Source organism: Manihot esculenta, chromosome 18 (genome assembly GCF_001659605.2).
Source record: "Manihot esculenta cultivar AM560-2 chromosome 18, M.esculenta_v8, whole genome shotgun sequence".
NCBI lineage: Eukaryota > Viridiplantae > Streptophyta > Magnoliopsida > Malpighiales > Euphorbiaceae > Manihot > Manihot esculenta.
Genome location: NC_035178.2, coordinates 11542864 through 11564223, shown reverse-complemented (window position 1 = coordinate 11564223; position 21360 = coordinate 11542864). Strand labels below are relative to the sequence as shown.

The following is a 21360-nucleotide window of genomic DNA, read 5'->3' as shown; positions in this document are numbered from 1 at the left end:
AGGATTAGAGATTACTCCAAAATCCCAGCAATGAAGAGAAACTTTGTGGCAGTAGAAGAAGATACTTTGGATAATCATGGAGTCGCATGGTGGAGAGGGCCGCTTCTTGGCAAAGGAGGCTCTGGGTCTGTTTATCTCGCCTATTTGAAGAAACCCAAATCAAGAAACGCGTTTTATCGGCGTGTTATGGCTGTTAAATCGGCGGAGGTCTCTTCATCAAGTTTGCTTCAGAAGGAGAAAGAGGCTTTCAACCATCTTCATGACTGTCCCTACATTCTTGAGTGTTATGGTGAGGAAACTACTGTGAGTAAGAATGGACAGATGGTCTACAATCTGTTGCTGGAGTATGCTTCTGGAGGAACCCTAGCTGATCTTATTAGGATATCGGGTGGTTGTGGATTGCCTGAATTGGATGTGAAGAGATACACAAGGTCTATTCTTAAAGGCATCGATTATATCCATAGCCATTATTATGTTCATCGTGACTTGAAGCCAGAGAATGTGTTGCTTGTGCCTAGCGGGAGTGGTGACTTTGTGCCCAAGATTGGAGATTTTGGATTGGCAAAGAAAGCTCAGAGGACCAAGAGGAGAATGTTTGATTCATCTATTGCAGGGACTATCTTGTATATGGCGCCGGAGACTTTGGTTGATAATATTCAGGAATCTGCTTCTGATATTTGGGCTCTTGGATGCATAGTTTATGAGATGTTTACTGGGAAACCACTTTGGGGTTTGGACCCTAATGAGTCAACTGAAGAACTCTTCAAAAGGATTGTTGATAGATTTAAATTACCTGAAATTCCATCTGGGATCTCAAAGGATGGAAAGGATTTCTTGAAAAGATGCCTAGTGAAGAATCATAAGTTCAGATTCACTATTGAGATGTTACTGAATCATCCATTTGTATTAGGAACATTAGATGACAGAGGTAATGAACCTTGTGAATGGAGCTGTTGTGAAGAGTGATGTTCTGTATCTGAAGAGGGTTCGTCTTGCTGTTGTTGGTCAGATGTTGCAGCAGAGAGTAATTGCAGCGTGTTGTTAAGTTCCCTGAAACCACAGCTTCAAGAGTCTGAGGAAGTAGTATTCCAAATCTCTGCTACCATTGACAAAGGTATATATTCTTGCATTTGATTCAACAGCCCATGTTTCTTTATTCGCAAATATAAGAGAAATATGCTACTATATATATTCACCATTCCTACTTGTGCAGATTGGTATTCAAGTTAAGAAACAGTTTGATGGACATCAACTTCAGCACTACACAATTGGAACTGAAAAGATTTGGGCATATGACTCTCAAGGAATTGAAGATGTGGTTTTCTTGCAACTGCAAAGAATATGGTCTAAATTGGCCAATGGAGCTGGATTGGGCTACACAATTCTGGTATTGTGCTTATGACTGACACTGTTATATATTTAACGGTATGAGAATTACAAGTGATATTCTATTGTTTCCCAAGAGAATTAGGTGCTTGTATTGATGTTTTACAGATCTTGGATTTCATTAAATGGAGCTTGCTTGTGTGATGAAGATGATGTGTGTACTTGCAGGTTTCCTATCCAAAATGAGCCTATTGAAAATAGAATTCATATGGAAAAGCTGCTGTGTGTACTTAGTGTTTAGAAAAAAGGCTTTATTGTTTATGTTAGGAAAGCTTCAAAGCCAGGACTTGCTGCCTGTAGCTTACTCTTCTATGTATCAATTCTCTACTAAAACGTTGTAATTTGATATTATTCATTATAAATAAAATTTTCATTTTTGCTTAATATGGATATAGTAAAGAAATGTATAAACCTCCAAATATTTTTTATAATATTCTCGATCGATAAAAATATTAGTTCTTTTAAAATATTTAAGATAAGGAGCGTGCTTATTTATACATATGCTCTATTGTAAGAGTTTGTTAAAATTTTTTTAAAAATTTCTCAAATTTAAATATCATTATTCATATTTAAAATAAAAAATTCTACACGAATTAATTCAACTAATTTAGTTTTGTTAAATTCTCATGTTTGGAACTAAAGAATTTATTTTTTCTAATAAAAAAATCATTTGAAATTTGAGAAATGAAAATCTTGCTTGATGGTATAAAAATTAACTTAGATTCTCTTCTTGCAAAGGAGCTTAAAGTAAAAGGAGCAATAAATGGATCATTTCATGGATCAATGGTGAAAAAACAAAGATAAATTGTTTAAACATGGAGGAAAATTAATTTTATAGAAGGTACGTGCATAGCTTTGAAAATTGTCAGTTATTATTCCACTAACTAACTCAAAACATGATGCACACACATGAATTTTGAGCATAAAAGCGTTATTTGAGCCGTGTCAATATTTGCAGGTCTATATATTTTAAAAATTACATTTTTTAAAATTTAGAATATTAAATGATCCAACATGTAAAATGAGATGCTATTGTCTTTTTCTTTTTTTTTAATCAGAGATCTCGAATTCGAATTCTAAAGCAGAGCACCTTTAAAAACTTGTGAGAGAGTGTTTACCTCTTTAATTAGTCTAATCGGCGTAAATCCAAATTAATCAAATCAATAAATTTCAAGATACCAAATAATTTATACCAATAAATAAATGAGTACAACTCATTAATTTTTAGAGAGCTTGTATTTGATTCTTATAAGCCTGATATTTGTTTCAGCTTCCTCGCAGTAGCTGTTTGACTTAATTCCAGCAGCAGTTTTCCATACCAGAAGGTCTTTTCTAAGTTCTTTTGTAAAATGCGCGGCAAATTAGAATGGATTTCTCCTTGTTTCCAAAAGCTTTTATATATAAGCAATCATCTAAAGTTATCAGTGCACGACATATTGAGGCGTTAAAATCTTTTCGATGAAAAATACATTTTCTCATTAAGTTTTTTTAACGTCTTTAAACTTTTTTTATTACACGCTAAGGGCAATTTTTAAAAGATTTAAGGACCGATTATGAATTTGCATATGGAAGTTCACAACACTTACGAATTTTTAAAGATGATATCGAAATATTTAAAATTTTATTTATTTGCAAAAAATATACATGTGTAAAATATTTTGTGCCAAAAATATAAAAAAATGTAATGGAGTAACCTAATTTGTCTTTAACAATGTTGATAAGATTGTTCATCTTCAATCAGCCTTGTAATGAAAATTGTTTTTGCAGTTCAAAGAAAAAACACGGTTGATAAGAAGATCTCCTTGAAAATACTAAAGCTAATAAAACATATAGAGAGGTTTCAAGATATTGAGATAGTTACTTCTTATTAGATTTACTTAATTTAAGATTAATTTTTTTATTTAAAATTGAAAATTTTAATTCTTTCCAAAATTAATTAAAATAGAAGAATTTAATTCTTTCCAAAATAAGAAATTCATTTTAATAAGTTTTCTTATATCAACAAAAAAAAATTAATATAAAAAACCTATAGCACAACAAAAAAATTAAAGCAAATTTTATATTTTTATGATATAAAATTATAAAACGTAAAGCAAATTTAATAATTTAAATTAATGTATTATTGACTTATTCAGTTATGCATATTATAATTACACAAAGGTAGACTATCATTTCTAACCTAATTTTTAGGTGATTTTTCAATTTTAATCAATTTATTTTATAATTTTAATTAAATTAAAATAATTGTCAACTATTTTAATCAGGGGTCAGTCGGTCAGTGGCTGTAATGTGCTTATATAGTATGTTGAGTTAGCAAACAAAATAAAATTTGAGAAAATTTTTATTTAATTTTTATGATATGAAAAAATTTATTTGATGATTTTTTAATTTTAAAAAATATATTAAAATTTATTTGATATTTTTATTAATTTTAATGATTAAATATTATAAAAAAAATTATAATACGAGAAATTAATTAGTAAATATTTTAAAATTTAAAAGATAATTAAATAAATTTTTTAAAATTATAAAAACTAAATAATAAAATATTTAATGGCTAAATTTAACAGAATGATTAATTAGTAAATTTTTAAAATATTAAAAATATTTTAATTTATTTTTAAAAATTAAATAAATTTTTTTCATAATAGTAATTTATTAATAATATTTTAATATGAATTTTTACGTATTATAATATAATAAATTATATATTTTAATCAAACTTTACCCAAATTGCCACTTTTAAACTGTTCTTCTGCTTTTAGTTAAAATAAGAAGATACATAATAATAATGTGTTTGGTGAATAAATATCATGGTTTAATAAAAAAATTCTGATTAGTTTGATAATATTAATTAATAACTTTATGAAACAAAGATTTTAGTAACTTCTGATTCATGTCGAATAAATTTTATTGTTGCTAGAATTTTTTTTTATTTAGTATATTTTTAAAAGATAGAATAAAAATCTAAAAAGTAGGTGGGACAACGTAGATTCTTATATTTTAATTACAGAATTTAAATTTTAAATATAGAGTATTTTTAAAATTTTTTAAAAAAATTATCATTATAAATTAATTGGATTGTATATAAAAATTAAAAAAAATAAAATCAAAGTTTCTTAAAGTTCCCTATCTTTGCATAATATATCTTTTAATATTCCAATTTAAAATACAAGATGGCAAAATTTTGTGAAACTAATAAAATAATAAAAAAGAGAGGATTAAAATATATATTTTTTAATTAAATTTTTTCCTAATGTAATATTTTTCATTTTTATTTGACCTAGCAAAAAAAAACCCTTAATTTTACAATTTTTTTTTTAATTTCATCAATTTAACTTAATAAATAATTACTATTGATAACACTTCTAACCCATTTAGTGAAGGAAAATGAAAATCTAGGTATACACCCTCTATAACTATATAAATAAGGAAAGGATAACTGTTATTTTACATATTTGATTAAATGTTATAAGTATAAAATATTTTCATTATTTTTTATTCTAAAAAAGCTCCTTTTTTAAAGTAAATTTGAAAATAAAAATATTAATTTTAGATATAAAGTTGTGAAAAATAATATTTTTATTATATAATTGATAGCAGTGAGATTATATTTTCTTTTTTTATTAAATAATTTTTTCTCTAGTTTTTGAGATGAGTACTGGGAGTTAGAAATCTAAAAGTAAAATTTGAGATTTCTCAGATTTATTCAAATAAAATTACTATCGGTTGAAATTTGTGAGGGCTTATTGAATAGTTTTATAGGCTATAAAATTGATTAAAATTATTATTAATATAAAGTTTGGCCTTTTAATTAATTAAAATTTTAAGAGTAAAATAAAATAAATAAATAAAATTTAGAAAAAGATTACACTCAATATTTTTATTTTTATTTTTTTTTGGGTACAGGGCTCTTTATTTCAACGTACATGGACTTAGTTATTTGTTAGGTTACGTTATCGAAATGGCGGCAAAATTTCTATTTCCCGTGGATGTTAGTTAGGTTACACTTAGCTATTGTTAAGCACTAGAGATTAGTTTACTCTGAATCCAAAATCCCAGCAATGAAGAGAAAGTTTGTGGCAGTGGAAGAAGATAGCTTGGATAATCATGGAGTCGCATGGTGGAGAGGGCCGCTGCTCGGCAAAGGAGGTTCTGGGTCTGTTTATCTCGCCTATTTGAAGAAACCCAAATCAAGAAACGCGTTTTATCGGCGTGTTATGGCTGTTAAATCGGCGGAGTTCTCTTCATCAAGTTCGCTTCAGAAGGAGAAAGAGGTTTTCAACCATCTTCATGACTGTCCTTACATTCTTGAGTGTTATGGTGAAGAAACTACTGTGAGTAAGAATGGACAGATGGTTTACAATCTGTTGCTGGAGTATGCTTCTGGAGGAACCCTAGCTGATCTTATAAGGAGATCGGGTGGCTGTGGATTGCCTGAATCGGATGTGAAGAAATACACAAGGTTTATTCTTAAAGGCATTGATTATATCCATAGCCATAATTATGTTCATCGTGATTTGAAGCCAGAGAATGTGTTGCTTGTGCCATGTGGGAGTGGTGACTTTGTCCCAAAGATTGCGGATTTTGGGTTAGCGAAGAAAGTTCAGAATACAAAGAGGAGAATGTTTGATTCATCTATTGCAGGGACTATTTTGTATATGGCACCAGAGACTCTGGTGCATAATGTTCAGGAATCTGGCTCTGATATTTGGGCACTTGGATGCATAGTTTATGAGATGTTTACTGGGAAACCACTTTGGGGTTTGAACCCTGATGAGTCAACTGAAGAACTCTGCAAAAGGATTGCTGATAGATTAGAATTACCTGACGTTCCATCTGGGATATCAAAGGATGGGAGTGATTTCTTGAAAGGATGCCTAGTGAAGAATCATAAGTTCAGATTCAGTGTTGAGATGTTATTGAATCATCCATTTGTATCAGGAATAGATGACACAGGTAATGAACTTTGCGATCGGAGCTGTTGTGAAGAGTGATGTTCTATTACATCTGTATCTGAAGAGTGTTCTTGTTGTTGTTGTTGGCCAGATGTTGCAGAAGAGAGTAATGGCAGGATGTTCTGAAGTTTCCCTGAAACCACAGCTTCAAGAGTCCAAGGAAGTAGTACTCTAAATCTCTCTATCACTGACAAAGGTATTCTTGCATTTGATTCACCAGCACATGTATGTTTCTTCACCCCCACATGATACGAGAAATGTCCTATTATATTCATCATTCCAACTTGTGCAGATTAATTTTTCCTTCAAGTTAAGCATCAGTTTGATTGACATCAACTTCAGCAGTACACTATTGGAACTCAAAAGTTTTGGACAGATATATGTCTGAAGGAATTGAAGATGTCGTTTTCATATTGGCCAATGAAGCTGGATTGGAGGCAATTCTGGTATTGTGCTTAATTATGACTGTTATAATACACTATTGTTTCCCAAGAGAATTAGTAGCTTATGTTGATGTTTTTCAAATCTTGGATTTCATTATATGCAGCTTGCTCGTGTGATGAAAGCTAATGCTACGGAAGCTTCAAAGCCAGGACTTGCTAACTCCATTTTAACCAATTATCTACTAAAAGGTTGTCATTTGATATTATTCATTATAGAAATCAAATTTCATTAATATTCATATGGGAAAGAAATGCATCATCCCCATAAAAATCTCGTTCATGGTATTTTATATATAAAAAAAATATTAATTTTTTTATCTGATTCAAAATAAGTACGTTTAGTTATATATTCTATTATAAAATTTTGTAAAATTTTTATTCGTGAAGTTTTAATTTTCCTATCAAGAATAACAAATTTTATAAAAATTCAATTTAGGTGATTTATTTTTCATCAATTTTATATTTAAATTTAAAAATTTTAATTTTTTAACTTAAAAAGGAATTTTATTATAAAGAAATAGTAGTTACGTGTAATTTGTTAAAATTCATTTTTTTTTCTTACAAATGAATGTTTCTAAATAAAGTTGTTGAGATTAGAGCAAAATCAATAAAGAGAAACTATTGCAGTAACTGATAACAAATGCACACCATGAAGCAGTATGTACAAGCTTGCATGTATTTAGAAAAGAATTTTTGAGCAAATCTTGTGAAGCTCATTTTTAGAAAGGTTCTTATAAGCAGCACCAGTCCCACATGTGGAAGTTTGTGAAATTCAAAAATCATAATGAAATTTCATTATTATTTTTGAAAAAAAAAAAACTCTATTTATAAGGATCTGTTTATTCATGAAAGATATTCTTTAAGAAAATAAATTATGCATTTTTTTACAATAGCAGTAAAAAAAAATCAATAAAAAATATTTTTTGATTGAAAAATTAAGTCAATTTTAAAGAAAATAATTTTTTTTAAATAACTATTTATTTTCATAAAATTATTTTCTACAAAAATAAATGGTAATATCCAATTCCTACTAAGCTAAAGCTAAAGTTAGGAGAGATGTAACTTTACTTTCTATTAAAGAAATGCTGCATCATTTTCTTGGTAGATCCTGAAAATTTTTAAATTTATTTTAATATCAATATATAATTTTAATTTAAATATAAAAGAAATTAAATTATATATTTCTACCTAAATAAACAAACAAAAATCTTATTTTTTAATTCTAAACCTTTTTTATCCAATGGAACGAATCATGATTTTCTAGATAATTAAGGAATGAAAAAACTTTGTGCCAATCGAAACAATTTTTTCTCAAGTCTATGCAATAGAGTCTAGCCATCCCACCTCCAGTCTCTCTAATTCTAAAACAAAGTCTCCTATCACGATAGTTTTCTAACTGAACATGCATTTAAACCTTTGGACAATTTCATATCAACTCATTGAAAGCCCCTATTAAAATTATAATCCATTAAATAATTATAAAATTATAATTATTAAATATAAATTAATTATATTATTGATAATTTTAAAAAATCGTTAAAATATTTCTATATCATTAACTATGTTTCAATCAGCAAAATTTAGAATATAATTAATAATAAAATGATCTTAGTTTTGATATTTTGCTGGCATGATATCAATAACATAATTAATTTATATTTAATTATAGATAATGATTACCATTTTACTTTCTCAAATGGATTTCATATATATAGATTTCATATATATAGAGCCGAGTATTTGATTAGTTTAATTTAAAATTAAATTAAATTAAAAAAATTGAAAATTAAAATTTTAGAGTTTGTGAAAACTAAATCAATTTTAAGTAGAAATTAATTTGAATCAAACCAATTTAATTTTATTTGATTCAGTTTGATCGTTTAGACTTTTTATTTTTATTCTTTTATTTTTAGTATTATAAAATTTAATTAAAATATTTCAATTTTGATTATATTCTAATATATTTGTATTAGCAAATATAATATATTATTATCACTCATCGGCTCGATTTAGTTTTATTAATTTTTTCTGATCAAAACTAAACTAAACTAAAATAACTGAAATTTTTTAAAATAAAAATTAAACTAAATAAAACAAATAAAAAATTAAATTGAATTTCTAAATTAATTCGATTCGATCAATTTTTTCGATTTTAACTGAATGCTATTTACCCTTAATTCTATAATATGCAATCTTAGATTACGAACTTACAAAATAAATAAATAAAAATGACTCAATGATCTTAAATTATTTTATCCTATGCTTAAATTAGATGTAAGAAATTTTTGTGGTAGTATATTTATTAGAGTTGAAGAGGAAAAGGAAAAGAAGAGGAAGGAAGAAAAAGAGAGAAAGGGAGGAAGGAGAAATCATTAAAAAAATAAGCTGGAAAAGAGAAAAGGAGTGCCTATTTTTATCGGTTTTTTTTTTTTTTTGGAGATATGTGAAAATATATTAAGATATATTTTTAGAAGAAATTTTTATTTAATAAAAAATAATTTTATAATTTTTGTATATTATTAATTATTATAATTTTTGTAAATTTAAGCAATTAATAAATTATAATTGTAGTTTATATATGAATATAATTATATATTTAGCCATAGTTTTCCAGTATCATAAATTATTTCTGTCATACACGACTTATTTTTAAATTAAATATATGTCAATAAAAAAAGAAATTGAAGCTTGCTCAATACTAAAGCCAGTCTTGATGTCTTAAACTGGGAAAGAAGCTCCCTTGAGAGCTGAATTGTGTTATGGTTTAAAGATTATTTTATCTTTTTAATATTTTTTTTATATTTCTTGACAGATTAATATTTGAATGAATACTGTAATTAAATTTTATTTAAAAATTTAATTAGCATTTAATTGGATTCTCCTATATTTATCTTCCCTTAAAATTTATTATAAATGTTTGCTTGATAGGCACGTAATGCTTTTTATTGCCGGTTAAAAAAAAGTACTAAAGCAATAATGCTAATATAATATTTTTTTATTTTTATTTTTTTCTTATTGATGTTATTCATTCATATTTTTATATTTTTATATTTTACATATAATATCTATATTATGCATTATTATTTTTTAAGTTACCCACATATAAATGTAAAAAATTATAATTAATAATAAATTTATTTTGGTATAATTTTTTTAAAATTAAATAATTCTAAATAAATAATAATTTTACTATTTTTATAACAAATCATAATAACAAATACTTATATGATTTTATTTAATTTTTTCCATTAATATTATACCAAATACCATGAATTATATACTATTAATTTTTTTTTATTTCATAATTATTCTTTTAAAATATACAAAACTAACTCTTAACTTTTTTTGAATTATTACGAAAATCACTACAGAATTTAAAAATTATTTCTATTTTAATAATTTTTAATTTATTTAAAATTAATTTTTAATATTTATTTACTATTTATTTATATATTTATATTGTATTTATGTCGTTTTTTAGATTGTAAAGATCTAAAAGTTTCAAGTGGGAAAAATACTCGGTGTTGGTCCTAAACGGAAATCGGCAACGAAAAGTTATTTTATTTAATTAACAAAAACTTTTTTTAATAATTTAATTGATAAATTTATTATTATTTTTTAATTTTCTTAAGATTTGGCATATTTCTCAGAGCCACTCAACAATTTTTATTCACAGTGACGTAAAATATTTTTTATAGTCGTTTAGTTTATATTTTAATTTATTGAATAAAATAATTTTACTTTTTATTTAATTTATATTTTAATATTTTTTATTAAATAAAATAATTCAAATATTTTTCACAAATTTACAATTATATATCAATCTTTTAATTTTTTATAGTGGAAATTTAATTATCAAAATATGCAGAAAATTAATGACGATATTTATTTAAAATATCTGTAGAAAGAAAAAAAATCAAATTAATTAACAATTTTCTTCGTAACTCTAACAATGAGTAAAAGAATAGAATTTAAGGAAATACAGTGACAACAAATGAAGAAGTAATGGGTTAAGAAAATTAGTTTGAAGAAGAAATTAGTTATAAAGAGAAAGAAAATGATGTAATAAAGCTATCAGAAGCAACTATGAATTTTCAAGTAAATCAAATGGAATTACATATATCAATTATTAATGGAATTTTGATATTTGGTCGTTGAGAAAGCAAAGGAAAAGGCAAATTTTGATAAATTAAAATTTTCAATTTATTTTAGAGATTTCAATTTGACTATTTAGAGATTTTAACTGTTAATTTGTTTATAAGAACTTATATAAATGATTAATTGTTTTATGTATTAAAATAGTTAGCCAATTTCATATTATAATTCAATTAATTATATTTATTTTTTAACACTCCGGCCTTAACTATATAATTAGTACTTGACAATTATTTTTATTCTTTTAATAATTTAATATTTATTTTTTAATTAATTTTTATGAGCGATTAAAATCTATTATTTAAATCTGAGTATTCTAATATTATGTTAATTTTTAGAAAGAGTGTCGAAATATTAATTATAAATTTATTTTTAAAAAAAATTATAAAAAAAATATTTTATAATTTCATACGATTGTTATTTCAGAATATGCAATTTATAACAAAATTATACCTTTTTATTTATTTATTGTTAATAAATTGAAACATTTTATTAAACCATATTAAAATTTACTAACCTGATATTAAAATGATCTTTTTAATAATTAAATTGGTTGTATGCTATTCCTTAACCTCAAAAGTTTGTTGTAGATCACTAACGAGCAGCAAATCTTATTCACTCTTTTCAATAAATAATCAAGTGCACCCTAAATTCAATTGTTATATTATCAAAAAGAAGTTCACTGATCCTAAATTGAAGCATAGAAAGTAAAATCACAGAAGATGGCGAGAATTTGAACATAATTCTCCAATATTGCCCTAACGCTTATATGCTCGATTGCCTATTTACGTTTGTTCATGCAATAAACCTGGGTAAGCTAATTCAAGCCAAGATTGTTGAGATTAGGAATGCCATGAATATTGAAGCCAATACCATGTTCAGAGCACTTCAACAGTACAAAAAATGTTGTCATTCCTATAAATGCAAAACAAACTCGGGAAAGTCCAATTTGTGTGAAATTAGGAAAGTACCACTAATGAAGCATGAAGTCCAATTTCAGAACAGTAATGGAGACTACTCAATAGCTTGTTCATCAATATCTCGGCATGGCAATGGCTTGATCCCAGTCAACATTAATGGCTTGAACACGTAACCCACAGCAGCGATTCCGAATTTAGATTTGATTCAGCAATTAGATTGCAATTCTTTCAAACTCCGTAGCAATGGTGGCTTAATTAAATCCCAGTCACGATAGCAGGCAAAAGCTGAATCACGTCCACTTTGATCTGCAACAGTAGTTCAAGAATTGAATTTGACTCACATTCACCAATCACGATGTCCTCAGAGCTACAACGGAGTTCAATTGATGGGAATGTCTAACCAGGTCCATGCTTTGTTCTTGATATGCAATTCTTGGATGTATATTTGCAAGATGGAAAAGATAGCTTTGTTCATGCTTCTATATTTTTAAGAAGAAAAAATATTTAATAGAAAACCTAAATGAGAGATGAATAATCATTTTTAAGATGGAAAAGATATTTAATAGAAATCCTAAATGAGAGATAATTAAGGTGTGATTATGGCAGTTACCAATGGTATGAGTTAGGCACTGAAATCTCCCTTAAAAGGAAAAAAAATTATTAAAAAGAAATTATTTAATAAATAAAATAAATAAAAAAATTTTAAAAAATATTTTAATATATTTTATAGAGTAAATAATAAATTTATATAGTAAAATTAAATAATAATTTTCTCTTAAATTTTCTATTTAAGTATTTATTAATTTTAAATTTTAAATATTTTTAATTTAGCTTCAAGAAAAAGGTTTCAATATCCAAATAATTTTTAATTAAAAAAATTACCAAAAATAATTTAATTAAAATATCCAAAATAAGTGACCTAAACCTCACTCTATAACACGCGCTCGTTCTCTCCAACAAGAAATCGGAAGACACGCAGCCGCCGCCCCACCGCATCCCATTTCTTTTGGCCCTGCATCCCTCGCCGTCGCCGCTGCTGCTTCTCCTCAGTCACGCTGGTGTCTCGCCGCTGCAGCTCTTCTATTGTAGTCCCCTTCCTCTCGCGACTCTGCTCCTGTCTCGCCGCTGCTTCGGTCTCCCACGGTCACCACTCTGTCTTCCAGAGGCGCGTCGGAACGTCGATCATCGCATTTGCAGCTCCTCGTCGCATGTCGCTGGTCCGAAGTGAAAGCCTCTCTTCGGCACGTCGCTAGTCCAGAGTCGGTGCAGCTCCTCCTTTGTGGTTTCCAGTTTTCTCCTCCTCGGCAATCCAGCCATTTCTATTTTTGCTCGCTGTAGCTCCTCGATTGCTGCTTCTCCACAACAGGTTTGATTTGATGGGTTACTTGATGGGTTTGTTGAAATTTGTTGTTTGGAAATTTGTTTATTTGAAAATTGTTGAAAATTGTAGAATATATATAAGTGGATTCGTTGAGATTTCTTGAAATTTATATAATTTTATTATTAATAATTTCATATATTTGTTTTTAATTATTTTAAAATTTAATTGTTTGTCCTCTTTGATTTCCGTTTATGTTCCGATATTTTGATTATGATTCCATTTTGTAATTCAGATTACAGCAAAAGTTGGTAAGGATAAACGGGTTCGGCGAGTTTGGCCGGATACGAGAAGGGAATGGAAAACTCAAGTATATTTTCAGTTTATTGGCCAAATCAAACAGAACAAATTCAGTTCTAGTGAAGAGTATTTTTCTAATTACAGAAATGGGTTCCAAGTTACTTTCTTTAAGAAGGCTCTCAAAGCTTCTGAAACCTCACTTTCAATCTCCTCCTACTTCTTATGCTTCAACATTTCCCCATTCTAGTTATTTGCTTCTACTTGCTTCTAAAGTTCTCAGTCAACACTCCAACGTTCTCAGTCCTTGCTTTTCTTCATGTTCAAGAAGCTTCTGCTCTCGCCATTTGGATCTCAATGTGGACTCTCAAGGCCCTGCTACTATTGATTACCGGTTAGTACTACAACATGCTTTTCCTATTTTTATTGAAATATATGTGATTGGATTGCTAATGGCAATTAATTTTGATACAGTTCTCTTCTGCAGGAAGATGACTTCCATAGACTAGCTGATTCCACAATCCATGACCTTCAGGAGAAATTCGAGGTTGAAAATGTTGCCTTGCATCCTTCTTTATTTAAATGAAATGATTTTTGTGCCTTTAGATATTGGTTGCTGTGTGTTTTACAGGAATATTGTGATAGTGTCCAAATTGATGGCCTTGACATTGATTATGGGGTGAGACTGATTGAGAAATAGTTGTTTTTTTATTTATTTTATTTATAAAAGTTGTTTGTGATTTAATGGGTTTGTTTACACGTTTTGGTAGAATGAGGTTTTGACTCTCAAGCTTGGGGATTTAGGTACCTATGTGTTGAACAAGCAGACACCCAATAGGCAACTTTGGTTGTCTTCTCCAGTGAGGTATCAATGTTTTACTGCTGCTTGCCATTATGTTTATTTATTTACACACATGCACAAACACTCATACATTTTGATTGCTTTATTTTATTGTTTTAATACACTTGTATTTTAGAAATTAGCTTGTTTGACACTGATTGCGAATTGTAATTTAATTATCTTTATTTAAAGAAACTATTGAGATAATTTGGTATTTGTTTCTATGTTGTGATATAAGATTAATGATCAAGGAACTGGATATTGGATGAGTTAGCATAATTTACTATAATTATCTTGAGTACACTCGGTGTGACATTTGACAAACAACTGGCTGTTGAACTTACTAAAGGTCTTAGCAACAAGATCTTTACATTGATATGCAAGTTGAGCATGTGTAATATCTTTGCACTAACTTGATGGGGGAGTCTTGACTAGTGCAAGATTTGAGCATGATTTCAGACTGATATGATCCTAATTTGTTTGATTTAATTAGCTTCTATAAATTATTGTGATTGAGTAGTAGTAGTCTACTAATGTAGGCTACAACACATGTATAAATACCTTATATTTCCTATTTAGTAGTTGGTGTAGTTTACTAATATAGGCTACAATACATATATAAATATCTTGTTATATTTCCTCTGCAACTCACACAAGTAAATAAGAGTTCTCTATGTTCTAAAATCTTCAATTATCACTAAATTCTTGTCAGAATCTTTTTTTTTATTCCTGTCAAAATGTTGTCGTGAAAGTGTCCTCCGCACATTTTATAGGAATTTAATTTTTTGATCTTCATAGATTTATTCTCTCTTCTCCCACTTCTTCTCCCTATTCCATTTCTCCATTTCCTTTTTCTCACTTTTTTCCCCCTTCCTATCTTCACCTTCTCCGCCTAATTTCTAGAGGGAAAAAAATATAATGCAAACAAATTTCTTAAAAAATGAAGGTAGGATATCTGCTTTGTTTATATTATGGCTGATGGACGTTGAGGGAGCATTAAAAAAAAAAAAACACCTGAAAGGGCCCCATGATTGGAGGCTGTTGCTTGCTACGACTGCTACTCGTTGCAAGAGTTTCCTTTATGATGATCACATACACACACCCTCATCTCCTAGGTACACTACTTTTCATCATTCCAGTCGTTCATCTCTAGTTTACAGAAGGAATTCTATTTTTTATTATTATTTTTATCCTCTCAGTGGAGTATTTGGAAGTCTACATTCTGTTTCTCCAGCTGTATTTCCCAAGGGCATCTGGATCAGGGTGGTTCGGATTCCGTACTTAATCCAATCTCTGAAATGAAGTTCGTGTACATTACGTGGCTTATGTATATGAGCAAACATGTATTCCAATTTGTAACTGTCCTGTCTGCTTAATGCCTTTAAGCCCAATGCTTTTGCTGCTGCTGTGTTTGTGGGACGCAAATACTACCAAGAAGTTAACATGCTAATTTAGGAATCTTTGTCCTTTTTTTATTCCCAATGCTTTTATTTATTTACTGGTTTGTTTGAATTGTCTTTCATGCAGTGGTCCATCCAGGTTTGATTGGGATCTGGACGCTCAAGCATGGATTTATAGGAGGACAAAAGCAAATTTATTGAAAATTTTGGAAAGTGAATTGGTGCAACTATGTGGTGAACCTATCAAACTTGCTTAACTAGTGGCAAATTCTCTAGTGCACTGCAGATGTGTTTTTTCTCCAGCAATCTTTGTATTATTGTTATTTCTAGGATTCCTTTGGGACATTTTACATGTTAATAAATGGGGGTTGGTGTTACAAAATCTTGTTAGCAAACATGGTAATGAGTACTACTGATCTCTAATAAATTTACTAAACTTTTCTTGGATCTTTATATACTATTTTCTGTTGAATAGTGGAATGGATTTTTTTACTATTATTATTATTAACGAGATTGATTATTAGTTAGATTTTCAGTTAAACTAGTTTGATCAATTAGTACAATTCTATTATAACAGTATTTAGACTCGTTCATAATTTTGCAATTTAATTTCAAATCTTTCAACTTTAACAAAGTAGTCTAATTTGTCCGGTTAAGAAATTATACACACAATCGAAATTGCATTAGAGAGAGTATATGCCCTTTCCCACTTCACAGTTCATGTGTCTTTTTAAAGTTATGGATCCTACATCTTAATCAGACCTCATCCTAATTGATTTTTTGCTTAATCCATAATTTAATTTTTTTTATAGAAAAAGAGAATAATTTCTTTAACTCTCATATTTTCCAAATCTAAGCGTTCATTCGTCACAGTTAATTTTTATCGTTTACCCATCCCAGTGTCGTTTGTTCTAGGCTAAGCTATCTATATATACTGTTCCAATCTTAGTATTTCACCTTCCCAAACGTCTCCAGGCTTTTTATGAAATCAGAGCATTTTAAAAAGGTCAATTAACCTTAAAAATCAAATTTTTGTGATGTTTGTAAATTTTATCTAGACGCAATTTAAATTAAAATTAAAAGTCTTGTAAAGATTTTATTTTAAATTAAAATATAAATTAAAAAGTATAATTTTATTGACATTGACATTATAATTAAGTGGCATTTTTTATTATTATAAATAAATTGTAAGATATATAAATAATTTCTATTCTAATTAAAAGAAATTTTAAATTAAAACATCCTAAATCAAATTTCATATTATCCCATGCTCTTCATCAATAATTATAAAAGCCCCTTCTCTTTTCAGATCTAAACAAGCTTTTAAACTGTTACAATAGATTCATTTCAAAAAAAACTATTACAATAGATTAAATGCCTATTATATATAAAAAAAATTTAAAGATTTTTGAAATTTTTACATTTATATACTAAAATAAAAATTTTGGATAATAAAATTAAGTGTTTTATATTTACCTCAATTTTTTCCATTAAACTCAATTAATTTTAACCAAAATATTTTTAATCTATATCTCTATCATGTGAATTATTATTTTTAAGACATATTAAATAAAAAAATTAGATAATAAAGTTAAATTTTTTAATTTGTCACAATTATAATTAATAATATTAAATTGAGTGTAAAAAAATAACTAATAAAAGGATTATATTGAAAATAATAAAATTAAATAAGTTTACAGTTGTAAACTTATTTAATTTAAACAAAAAAAAATTAAAAAATTAGCCAATTATGCCAAAATTTAAAATAAAAAAAAAAACTTGTAGATTTTTATTGCTGCTTAAAAAGTAACCATCTAAATATCTTCATTATTTATGTTTCTTTATTTATTTTTAATAATAAAATTAATAAATTTATGTATAAAAAGTAATTTAAAGGTATTAATAAGATCATAAAAATTTTTAAAATAGCTTTTTCTCTTCAAAATTAGAGAAGCTATTTAAAAAAAAAAATTAAATTTCTCTTTAATTAAAAAATATTTTTTGAATAGTTATTCTTTTAGTATTTCAAATTTTAGAAAATGAAAAAAAAAAATTCAAAGAAAATATTTTTTGTCAAACAATTATTTTGAAATTTCATAAGCGGTTATGAACTTTCACGTGCATGCATGCTCGTACAGATGTCTGTGCATTATCAGTTAGTGCAATAATAACAGAAAATTTTCAAAGCCATATTTGTCCTTTATGAATGCCATTAAATACTATAAAGATAGTTTTCCCTAAATTTTACTATTTTCTCTTTATTTATTTATTTTTTTCATGTCCATTCAAGAGAGATATCTCTACTCTTCTCTACTGTGATTTTGTAACAACTTCCTTTATCCATGTTTGTAACGTTGGTATCTGATTACTCAATAAATTAAATTACTCTATTTTATCTCTGATACAATAATAAATATTTTTCTACGTACAAAATACCACAAATAATATTTTTTTATGTAGGCCGATGCATTTCTTTCCTATATCCATATTAAGCAAAAATAAAAATTTTATTTATAATGAATAATATTAAATTACAACGTTTTAGTAGAGAATTGATACATAGAAGAGTAAGCTACAGACAGCAAGTCCTGGCTTCGAAGCTTTCCTAACATAAACAATAAAGCCTTTTTTCTAAACACCAAGTACCACAGCAGCTTTTCCATATGAATTCTATTTTCAATAGGCTCATTTTGGATTGGAAACCTGCAAGTACACACATCATCTTCATCACACAAGCAAGCTCCATTTAATGAAATCCAAGATTTGTAAAACATCAATACAAGCACCTAATTCTCTTGGGAAACAATAGAATATCTCTTGTAATTCTCATACCATTATATATATAACAGTGTCAGTCATAAGCACAATACCAGAATTGCACCCAATCCAGCTCCATTGGACCATAGTCTTTGAAGCTTCAATTCCTTGAGAGACATGCCCAAATCTTTTCAGTTCCAATTGTGTAGTGGTGAAGTTGATGTCCATCAAACTGGTTCTTAACTTGAATACCAATCTGCACAAGTAGGAATGGTGAATATATATTTGCGGGTGAAGAAACATGTGCTGTTGAATCAAATGCAAGAGAATATACCTTTGTCAGTGATAGCAGAGATTTGGAGCACTACTTCCTCAGACTCTTGAAGCTGTGGTTTCAGGGGAACTTCAGAACTCCCTGCCATTACTCCCTTCTGCAACATCTGACCAACAACAACAACACGAACCCTCTTCAGAGACAGAACTCCACTCTTCAGTACAGCTTCAATCACAAAGTTCATTACCTCTGTCATCTAGTAGTCCTGATACAAATGGATGATTCAGTAACATCTCAATGCTGAATCTGAACTTATGATTCTTCACTAGGCATCCTTTCAAGAAATCCTTTCAAGAAATCCTTTCCATCCTTTGAGATCCCTGATGGAATTTCAGGTAATTTAAATCTATCAACAATCCTTTTGCAGAGTTCTTCAGTTGACTCATTAGGGTTCAAACCCCAAAGTGGTTTGTCCCAGTAAAAATCTCATAAACTATGCATCCGAGAGCCCAAATATCAGAGGCAGATTCCTGAATATTATCAACTAGAGTCTCTGGTGCCATATACAAAATAGTCCCGGCAATAGATGAATCAAACATTCTCCTCTTTGTCTTCTGAACTTTCTTGGCTAACCCGAAATCCGCAATCTTGGGCACAAAGTCACCACTACCACTTGGCACAAGCAACACATTCTCTGGCTTCAAATCACGATGAACATAATCATGGCGATGGATATAATCGATGCCTTTAAGAATAGACCTTGTGTATCTCTTCACATCCAATTCAGGTAATCCACAACCACCCGATCTCCTTATACCAATAGAATATCACTTGTAATTCTTATACCATTAAATGTATAACAGTGTCAGTCATGAGCAGAATACCAGAGTTGTGTAGCCCAATCCAGCTCCATTGGCCAATTTAGACCATATTCTTTGCAATTGCAAGAAAACCACATCTTCAATTCCTTGAGAGACATATGCCCAAATCATTTCAGTTCCAATTGTGTAGTGCTGAAGTTGATGTCCATCAAACTGTTTCTTAACTTGAATACCAATCTGCACAAGTAGGAATGGTGAATATATATAGTAGCATATTTCCCTTATATTTGCGAATGAAGAAACATGGGCTGTTGAATCAAATGCAAGAGAATATACCTTTGTCAGTGATAGCAGAGATTTGGAGCACTACTTCCTCAGACTCTTGAAGCTGTGGTTTCAGGGGAACTTCAGAACTCCCTGCCATTACTCCCTTCTGCAACATCTGACCAACAACAACAACACGAACCCTCTTCAGAGACAGAACTCCACTCTTCAGTACAGCTCCAATCACAAAGTTCATTACCTCTGTCATCTAGTATTCCTGATACAAATGGATGATTCAGTAACATCTCAATGCTGAATCTGAACTTATGATTCTTCACTAGGCATCCTTTTAAGAAATCCTTTCCATCCTTTGAGATCCCAGATGGAATTTCAGGTAACTTAAATCTATCAACAATCCTTTTGCAGAGTTCTTCAGTTGACTCATTAGGGTCCAAACCCCAAATTGGTTTCCCAGTAAACATCTCATAAACTATGCATCCGAGAGCCCAAATATCAGAGGGAGATTCCTGAATATTATCAACTAGAGTCTCTGGTGCCATATACAAAATAGTCCCCGCAATAGATGAATCAAACATTCTCCTCTTTGTCTTCTGAACTTTCTTGGCTAACCCGAAATCCGCAATCTTGGGCACAAAGTCACCACTACCACTTGGCACAAGCAACACATTCTCTGGCTTCAAATCCCGATGAACATAATCATGGCTATGGATATAATCGATGCCTTTAAGTATAGACCTTGTGTATCTCTTCACATCCAATTCAGGCAATCCACAATCACCCGATCTCCTAATAAGATTAGCTAGGGTTCCTCCAGAAGCATACTCCAGCAACAGATTGTAGACCATCTGTCCATTCTTACTCACAGTAGTTTCCTCACCATAACACTCAATAATGTAGGGACAGTCATGAAGATGGTTGAAAGCCTCTTTCTCCTTCTGAAGCAAACTTGATGAAGAGACGTCCGCCGATTTAACAGCCATAACACGCCGATAAAACGCGTTTCTTGATTTGGGTTTCTTCAAATAGGCGAGATAAACAGACCCAGAGCCTCCTTTGCCAAGAAGCGGCCCTCTCCACCATGCGACTCCATGATTATCCAAAGTATCTTCTTCTACTGCCACAAAGTTTCTCTTCATTGCTGGGATTTTGGAGTAATCTCTAATCCTTTTACAATAGTCGAGGGTAACCTAACTAACATCGACGGGAAATAGCAAGTTTGCCGCCATTTCGAAAACGTAACCTAACAAATAACTAAGTTCATGGACGTTGAAATAAAGAGGCCCTGTACCAAAAGAAAATTAATAAATAAATAAATAATCTTTATCAATAGTAATTATTTATTAAGTTAAATTAGAATATGTTTTTAAAAAAAAAATTCAAAAGAGATATTGATGTAGCGGAAAATTTAAGGAATTGATATAATACACACTTTGATTTTATTTATATATATATATATATAATATTTGAATTTGAGCTGGACAAACTCATTAAAAATAAAAGATTTT

General features: G+C 28.9%; 4 protein-coding genes across 5 annotated transcripts; 3 read left to right on the top strand and 1 right to left on the bottom strand.

Moving 5' to 3' along the window:
- Positions 1-21: 21 nt before the first annotated feature.
- LOC110606227 (mitogen-activated protein kinase kinase kinase 20) lies at positions 22-1530 on the top strand. The gene is made up of 4 exons (XM_021744981.2): positions 22-928; positions 1010-1083; positions 1214-1387; positions 1495-1530. The coding sequence occupies exons 1-4, from the start codon at positions 31-33 to the stop codon at positions 1528-1530; spliced, it is 1182 nt and encodes a 393-aa protein (XP_021600673.1). The 5' UTR covers positions 22-30.
- Positions 1531-5450: 3920 nt separating this feature from the next.
- LOC110606226 (mitogen-activated protein kinase kinase kinase 20) lies at positions 5451-12951 on the top strand. Its single transcript, XM_021744980.1, has 5 exons — positions 5451-6345; positions 6490-6540; positions 6735-6790; positions 6892-6976; positions 12824-12951. Exons 1-5 carry the CDS (start codon positions 5451-5453, stop codon positions 12949-12951), a joined length of 1215 nt encoding a protein of 404 aa, XP_021600672.1.
- LOC110607091 (frataxin, mitochondrial) lies at positions 12785-16171 on the top strand. 2 transcript variants are annotated; one of them, XR_002486618.2, is made up of 7 exons: positions 12785-13228; positions 13476-13871; positions 13952-14024; positions 14109-14156; positions 14248-14342; positions 15846-16037; positions 16072-16171. XR_002486618.2 is itself a non-coding variant. In XM_021746145.2 (6 exons), exons 2-6 carry the CDS (start codon positions 13627-13629, stop codon positions 15973-15975), a joined length of 591 nt encoding a protein of 196 aa, XP_021601837.1. In that variant the 5' UTR covers positions 12785-13228; positions 13476-13626; the 3' UTR covers positions 15976-16171. The 2 variants fall into 2 exon arrangements, 1 of the variants encoding a protein (XP_021601837.1); XM_021746145.2 differs by having other exon boundaries at positions 15846-16171.
- Positions 16172-18397: 2226 nt separating this feature from the next.
- On the bottom strand, positions 18398-21000 carry LOC110606225 (mitogen-activated protein kinase kinase kinase 20-like). Its single transcript, XM_043952854.1, has 2 exons — positions 18810-21000; positions 18398-18731 (listed from the first exon to the last, which is right to left on the bottom strand). Exon 1 carries the CDS (start codon positions 20989-20991, stop codon positions 19978-19980), a length of 1014 nt encoding a protein of 337 aa, XP_043808789.1. The 5' UTR covers positions 20992-21000; the 3' UTR covers positions 18398-18731; positions 18810-19977.
- Positions 21001-21360: the final 360 nt, after the last annotated feature.